We start from the raw sequence: 7948 nt of genomic DNA on the forward strand, positions 1-7948 counted from the left end.
CTCAGCAGAGCGTTTCAGTAGAGGTGCCTGTGATTCTCCCCACTCTTGTCTCTGGTGAGTCCTCTCATTCCCAGCACCTATGGCCTATATACCAGTTCTTCTACACAAAATAAATAAAAACTTTAAAATATATATATATCTTAAGTTTTAAGGGTTTTTTTTATACAACAGTTTATTTTTACATTATGTTGTATCTTTTTCCATCTCAGTTGTAATCCCCGTGGGCTTCCCATCACCAAATCACCCGTGTGCCATCACCATAGTCCTGTGCACTTCCCTCTCCCACATCCCCCATTTTTGATCCCATTTCCTAACTCTACCCCCATAAAATGTCTCTGGTATATAGCTGTTCATTATTATTATTATTTTCTCGCCTGGTCCATTATACTCCTGCAATGAGTGAAACCATTCAGTATTTTTCCTTTTTTTTCTTATTTCACTAAGCATGATCTTTTCCAGCTCCATCCATATTGCTGCAAAAAGCATGTGTTTCTTTTTTTTTTTTTTTGGTTGCTGAGTAATATTCCATTGTGTATATGTACCACATCTTTTTAATCCAGTCATCCACTTTTGGGCATTTGGGTTGTTTCCATGTCTTTCCAATTGTAAATAAAGCAGCAATAAACATGGGGGTGCAGGTGTCTTTTTGAATCTTATGTTCTTGTGTCTTTTGGGTAGATACCTAGGAGTGGGATTGCTGGGTCGTATGGAAGCTCCATTTAAAAAATATTTTCAATTAAAGGTTAAAATCCATTCTTGATTTAGTTATTGGAAACTTTTACTATGTTTGGAACAACTTGGATGTGTGAATATACTTTTTCCTCTGTGGGTTTTGTGAAACTCAGATAAATACAGATCATATATTTATGTTGAAATGTTAGTGATTGAATTGAGATGTACTGTAAATATAAACACTGAATTTCAAAGAACTAAATGAGAAAAAAATTACTAATTTTTATATTAATACTGAAATGATAATAGTTTGGGTACACTGGTTTAAATAAAAGATAATGTCCAAATTAATTGTATCTGTTTTTGTGCCTTTTTAATGCAGTACTAAAAATTGTTAAATCTATGTGACTGGCATTCTGTGTCTGTTGGGCAGTGCTGCTCTGGAGGCTTTGAAATTCAGGCAGCATCAGCTCCCACTCCAGGATGGCATCTGTTTCTTCCTGCCTCCAGGGGCTTCCCAGAGATTTCTCTAAACAACTAGGCTGCTTTTGCCCTCTCCTGTGTTGCAGAACAACTAGAACAAGAACCTCTAGCACCTGACCATCTAATAAACTGTTGGGGAGTCTTTGGAGAGGTGGGGAGGCTCTGTTCCCTGGGAAACCTTTCTGGGGCTAATAAACTGGGTAGGGAGCTTGCTGGGATGCTATAGAACTGTTTGTGCATAGTGGGGAACAGGGCTGGAGACATGAGGATTTGATACCCATTTCTCAGGATTGTGGGAGCCTCATTCTCTAAACTGCGGGGCTCTCACATTCATGTCTGGCCCCACCGCTTATTTCCACCTTAGCCCCACTGAAGATCTTGCCTGCCTGTGAGGTCTGGGTGCATCCTCCATAGCTCCTGTCATATGTCAGAAGCAGCTTTGGCTGAGAAATTTCTGATGAGCGGAGCTTCAGAGCAAGGAAACAGGCAGGAATCCACTAGGAAGCTTAGGAAGCTTGCATATTGTTGTGTGGAGGGTGGGTGGGGGCTCTTGAAGGTGGAGGGGAACTAAGGACACTGGGCAGATGCTGCTGCAGAGAGAGAGAGAGAGGCACCCGAGGCTCCAGCCACGTGATTCTCCCGGTTCTCCATCCCTCCTCCCAGCTCCTTCCCGCTCCTTCCCTCCCCTTCACTCCTCCCCTTCCGACGATGCTGAGGCTGCTGCTGGTCCCTTGAGCTGTCAGCGTCTCTACTTTTTTTGGCTCTGCTTTGCCCTCTATTTGAAGCAAACTCAGAGGCAGCTGGCACCTCCTCCTCCAGCTTTGCCCCGGCATCTGGGGTCTCTGTAACATGGTGACCTCTGTCCACAGACAGTTGTCCATGGGGATAGTACTAAACACAGAAGGAGGGGAAGCTGTGGAAGGGGAGTGGAAATTCACTGGGCTGGCAGTCCTGGCTGCTCCCTCTGCCCTCCACTTTTCACCCCAGCACGCAGTGCCCTCCTCCCCCATTCCTGCAAGCCTACTCCTGCTGTGTCCCAGGTCTCTCTCCTTTGACAACTGCAGTCTTGCTTTGGTTGGTCATTTTCTGCTTTCCCTCAAGGGCACTAGAGACCTGTGGTGGGGAGAAATGAGAAAGAAGGGAAGGAGCGAGGTGTCTGAAGTTGGAATTTGGCAGTGATGCCATGGAAGGCAGAGGATCTCATCTTCCCAGCCCCAGATGGAGCTGCTCTCTGCAGCGCCCCTTAGACCCCCAGACCTCCTTTGGCATAACCCCCTGCTTGGTAGGCCATGCTAGATTTAGGCGAGGTCACTGGAACACGGGTTAGTGCAGATGAAAAGGGTAGGAAGGAGGAAGTTGTGGTAGAACTGAGGCCAGACACACTGATTTGAAGAAAACTGCAGAGATCATGTTTAGTTTTGGCTGCTACTCTCGTGGTCTTTGGCAGCAGGTTTAATGATATGACAGAGGCAGGTGGTGGAGGTTCATGCAGACAAGTGCCAGTGAGTAGCCAGTCCTCCCCACCCCACCCTCCAATCCTCTTCTTAACCTGAGATTCTTGACCTGAGCCCTGTGCTTGGGAGCAGGAAAGAGGGAAGACTCCAAGAAGCAAATGGCACTTCCCAGGCCCACCCGCAAACTAAGCTGTGCCTGGCAGTTGGTGTAGGTTATCGATGGGTGTAAGTGAGAATTAGCAGACTGCAGCCTTGGTTACGCTTCTTGCTTTGGAGGATGGCGGGCCTCACTACAGGGTCTGCATCTTCAGCTCCCTGAGACCCCCCAGGGCAAAGATGGCAATGTCATCCTCACACTGGAAAGCACGGAGGCATCATTAGCTGCTGGCATGATGCAGGCAGGAGTCTGGGAGGTCTGAGTGGCTTGGAACTAGGTTCTGATGCCGGTGGCCTTGGTTTTCTCCCCTTTGGTATCTGAAGCTGGGCTTGGCTGGGTCCCCAGTGTGGAAGGAAAGGTCAGAAGAGCTTAGCAGTGACCCGGTTACTCCCCGAGTTCTTGTCCCCCGAGGGCCGGGGTGCCACAAAGTCAAAGGTCATGTGATGTTTGACCCGGCCTTTGCCCTTGCTCCAGAGGGCAATGAGGCCGAAACAGAGGGTCACTGAGGTGAGAAAGGGCAGGAAGCCGACGGCTAGCACCATGGCTACGCCTCTGCTATCCAGGAAGAAAGGCCCTGGGATCCCCGGCATGGTGATATTGGGGTCAGAGAGAGTGCCATTTGGGGGTTCCACCTGAATTACTTCTAGCCAGGTCCTCAGGGAGTCGTTCCCAGCAACGTTACTGACCACACAGACATAGGCGCCCCGGTCCCGCAACTGCACTGAGCGAATCTCCAGCGTCCCGTCCTCCAGGACCCTCACTCTCCCAGCCCTGCCCAGCCAGGCCCCCCGAGGCCTCATCCACGAGACAGTGGGAGCTGGGTCTCCATCTCCAGAGCAGAAAAAGACAGCCTGCCCCCCCTCCTCTGCAACCACCCATCGTGGTCCTGACTTTCGAATCAGGGCTGGTTGGCAAGTGAAGTGCCCTGGGGGTAGGATGTCTGAAAACTCCCTCAGACTCTTGCCCTGGACATGCTGGGGGCCCGCGCAGGCAGGGGGGGACGTGCCAAAGTCCAGGCGGCGGCGGAGCCGGAGCAGCCAGAGGAGGCGGCAGTCACAGTTCAGAGGGTTGCCGGACAGCCTCAGGGTGACCAGTTTGTCTGGGGAAGGGAAGGCTGTTTCCTCGAGGGTCTGAAGGGCGTTGTCCGCCACGTCCAGGAGGTGGAAGGCAGTCAAGCCATGGAAGGCGTGAGCGGCAATGGAGGTGAGGCAGGCCCCCGACAGCCGCAGTTCCTGGAGCCGCACCAGGGGACTGAGCCTTCGGGCAGGGATGGCCGAGATGGGGTTCTGAGAGAGATCCAGGACCCTGAGGAAGCTCAGGTGGTGCAGTGCTTGGAAGGGCACTGAACTGAGATTGCAGCGGGTGATGGCCAGACTGCTGAGATTGAGCCCGACTAGGCTCCCAGGCTCCAGAGCCTCCAGAGCTGGCCAGTGGTGGATCTCCAACTCCTTTAGCTGCCCCAGCCCCCGCAGAGCCCCCGCCGGCAGCCTCCCGATGTCCAGTTCTCGAAGCCTTAGGGCCACGAGCCCTGGGAGACGAGCCAGGGCCAGGCTGGGCACCATGCTCAGGTTGCAGCGCTCCAGGGTGAGGGTGCTCAGCTTGGTCAGCCCAGCGAAGGCCCCCGGAGCCACAAACACCAGGTGGTTGTCCCCAACCTCTAGCTGCTGGAGGCTGCCCAGGTCCCCAAAAGCTCCGTCAAGGAAGAGGACGATCTGATTGAGGCGGAGGTCCAGCAGCGTGAGGGCAGACAGGCCTGAGAAGACCCCAGGCCCCATGATTCGCAGCCGATTACCTTGCAGCCTCAGGGTGAGCAGGCTCTGTAGGCCCAGGAAGGCCCCGGGCTCGAGGCTGGAGAGCTGGTTGTAGCTGAGGTCCAATTCCTGGAGCAGGCCCAGACGGGAGAGCATCCCCCGCTGCAGCCCCCACAAGCGGTTCCCACTCAGGTCCAGGAGCTCAGTGTCCAGAGGGAGTCCCGCGGGCACCACCTCCAGTCGCCGGTGGGCACAAAGCACAGCCCGGGGCTGGGAGGCACAGTCGCACACAGCAGGGCAGCCGGCACTGCTCCCACCCAGCAGGAGGAGCAGTAGCAGGAGGGCGCCCCAGGGGGGCCAGACCAGCCTTGGAGCTGTGGCTGCAGCCATTCCCGCTTCAGTCCTGGAACAGATGTGACAGGACGCTTTCTGGCAAGTGACTACATGCTAGTGACCCCCAGCTTCCCTGGGCCTGCCTAGAGGAGGGAGAGACTGGACTGTCCATCTCAGCAAGTTGAGGGCAGTCCACCCCGCCCCCCGGGCCTCCTGGGCTCCTCTGGGGGGGCTCTACTTTCCTTACCCACCCAGCCCTTGGGTAACAGGCCAAGTACATACCAGCTCACGGGACCCTAATCAGGCCTAATTCGATGGGGAAAGTTTTAGGGGAATGGGCCGCAGGGAAGTAACATCGAGTCTCCTATAGTTGGTTCCTCTCACATCTGGGAGACTCGGGGGCACCCCTTGTTCTTCCTCCCCGCCATCTGCCCTCCCCACACTCTGTGCTTTCCCTCTCTGCCCACCCTGGCTTTCCATGGCTTAATCTAAGACTTGGGGTCATATTCTTACATCCTGAGTGGAGAGAGGCCTCCCCCTGATTAAGTCATCCAAGGCTGGGAAACAGGCAGAACTCAGCTTGGCCCCCCCCCCACCGCCCCCCCTTTCCTGTCATTCTGCCCTGCTCATCCTGGCCCAGAGCCTGAGGCCCAGTCTAGCATGACCCAGTGTCCAGAATGCCCATGTGGACAGCAGCCGAGTGCACCATGGCACAAGAGGCAGGGGGCACTCAGATTCCTCATGAGAACCCCAAGAGCTCCCCCTTCTTCCCTATGGACAACATTGGGGTGTATGAGGGACCCCATAGCACCTAAAGATTGAGTTTTGTTTTTTGGTTCTCGGTCTGAGGGTGCTCATAGCCTTCTTTAAGGATATGTTTTGAATCAAGTCCAGGGTGTGAATCTGAGGGAGAGCTCTTGTCCCCACTGAACTCTACTCTCTTGAGCCAGACACAAGAGACAGGCTGTGAGCCAGGGGGGCAGAGCTCATGAGGAGACAGCATCTGCCCAGTGGCTGAGGGTGGGGAGGGAGGGAGCCCTTGGCTGGCACAGCAGGTACAGAGCACATGGCCTGTCCACTTAGAGTGAGCTTGGGGGCCAGGAAGAAGGTGAGACTGGGGTGAGGGAGAAAGGCTCTTTTGGGCGGGAGGAGGGGGCGCAACTCTGTCCAGTGCTGATGGGGACCCCAAGGGAGGTGAGGGATGCCCAGAGAGGGGTCACGAGCCAGTGGAAGCTCTTAGGGCAGGTAACTGGGTTTCTTTCTAGCTGCACCTTTGGGCTCTTGGGCTTCGGGCTGTCTGCTGGGTCAGCTTCTTACTGCAGACCCCATCTTCTCCCACATGGAGCTCAAGGGAGGCAGTTTCAAAGGTGGTGTGATTTCTTCCCCTTCCCACCCCACTCTACACCCTGTTCTAGAAGGATCGTTGTGGTGGCTCCCCTAGAGCCACTTCAGAGGACTGTAGTAACTGAGAAGCTGCAGATCAAAGAAGCCAGAGAGTGTTGCAGGGCAGTGTGCTGAGGCTCAGGAATTGGAAAGCGCAGCACAGGGCAAAGGCCGCTCACTGTCAGTCAGTCTCATCCCCCTAACAGGTCCCATGGCATTCCCGGTGCCTGCGGTGCTCAGTGCTCGGGCAACAGTGTCCCTCCCTCCTCCCTTGGGCTCCCTGCGCCTGTCCTGGGAAGTCTGTCTGACAGCTAGCTCTTCATCACTCCCCCTGCAGTTCCTGCCGGTCCTTCTTGCTCTGCATTCAGCAAAAGTGCAGTGAAGTGTGTCACCCCGCTTCCCTCCTTCCCCCTCCTCTGAGTCTCCTCTTAGCCCCCCCCCAACTCCCCACCCCAAGCCTGCTGGGCCAGGGACTAGGGGATCTGGGGCCCACCCCTTTTATTTATAAGGCAGCTAATTTAATCACAAACTTCTCTTGCCAATCTCCATGGCTACAGGACTGGCTTCTAGCCACTTTGCAGGAAGAGATAGGTGCCAGGATCATGTCTTTCCTTAAATGGGGTAGGGTCTGTCCGGGCATCCTCCCCTCAAGGAACAGGGAGCTTTCTTTTTGTCTACACAGCAGTCCAGAGACCCTTTTGAACCTAGCTAGCCTCTTAAAGCAGCAGACGGGATTGAGGGAGTGAACCTATGTGTGGGGGAGGGGGTGGGGGGGAGGGCTTTTGGGGAAGATTTCTGGTCTATCTACATGGATTTGTGGGAGAAAGACCTTTCCTAGAGGTAGAGAGAGCCTGGGGAAATAGAGGGTGATCTCCTTTGAGCCTTTCCCGCCAGGGCACCTGGGACATCTAGTTTTCCCATCAAAGTTCTGTGCGGCCAGCATAGATGGCTGTGGGGGGCACAAGCCCCCTAGCCTAACAGGCACTCTGATCTGGCCTTGCCTGTGAGACTGATACAGAGAAGGGCAGCGATCTTCCGGGACAGGACAGGAGCCGGGGGCACTTACCGGAGAAGCTGGGGGTGGCATCAAGTTGGGCACTGCATCTGTCCAGGGTTGGGGGCCCCGTCCCATTCGAGCTGCACCTTGGGTCCCCGCACCTCCCCTGTGAGCCTCACTCCCTGCTGCCTGCCTGCCGCCAGCCGCTGCCGCTGCTGCTGTGGCTGCTGCTGCCGCTGCTGCCGCCGCCGCTGCCTCGGCCACTGCTGCCAAGACCGAGGTAGAGAAAAGAGCCAGAAAGCATTTCTCCTTTTTTTCCCCTCTCTCTCTCTCTCTTTTTAAACCAGGCGAGAATGAGTCTGCAGCAACCCTGTTGGTGCAAAATAAATAAATAAAGCAGCCAGGGAGGGCTGCAGCAGGCACCACTGGAGTGGCGAGTGATGGGGCGGAGCAGAGCCCGGGAGGGTCCCGCAGGGGAGGGGGCGGGACTGCTGCGAGGGTCTCTCCGGGGTCTCGCTTCCTCGCGCGGAGCTTTGGGGCCACGCAGCTGCCGTTGGGCTGCTTTTTCAGCACCCTAGGTGTGGGACAATGCTGTGCAGTCTCTCAATCTAAATTCCCCCCCGTGGGTATGATTTGTAGGGAAAGTTCTCGGTCTAGAACATCTGCTGTGGAGCTTCCGTTGAGATTCCTTAAGGTGGGGGTTTCTGAGCAGACCCTG

General features: G+C 54.9%; 1 protein-coding gene across 1 annotated transcript; it reads right to left on the reverse strand.

Annotated features, from left to right (window-relative positions):
* Positions 1-2978: 2978 nt before the first annotated feature.
* LINGO4 (leucine rich repeat and Ig domain containing 4) lies at positions 2979-7429 on the reverse strand. Its single transcript, XM_004693705.2, has 2 exons — positions 7300-7429; positions 2979-4920 (listed from the first exon to the last, which is right to left on the reverse strand). The coding sequence occupies exon 2, from the start codon at positions 4905-4907 to the stop codon at positions 3126-3128; it is 1782 nt and encodes a 593-aa protein (XP_004693762.1). The 5' UTR covers positions 4908-4920; positions 7300-7429; the 3' UTR covers positions 2979-3125.
* Positions 7430-7948: the final 519 nt, after the last annotated feature.

Source organism: Condylura cristata, unplaced genomic scaffold (genome assembly GCF_000260355.1).
Source record: "Condylura cristata isolate star-nosed mole 26May11 unplaced genomic scaffold, ConCri1.0 scaffold00040, whole genome shotgun sequence".
Classification (NCBI taxonomy): Eukaryota; Metazoa; Chordata; class Mammalia; order Eulipotyphla; family Talpidae; genus Condylura; species Condylura cristata.

What these genes read in the sequence shown, in the direction of transcription:
- LINGO4 (XM_004693705.2), bottom strand. Translation starts at nt 4,907, where the DNA reads ATGGCTGCAGCCACAGCTCCAAGGCTGGTCTGGCCCCCCTGGGGCGCC.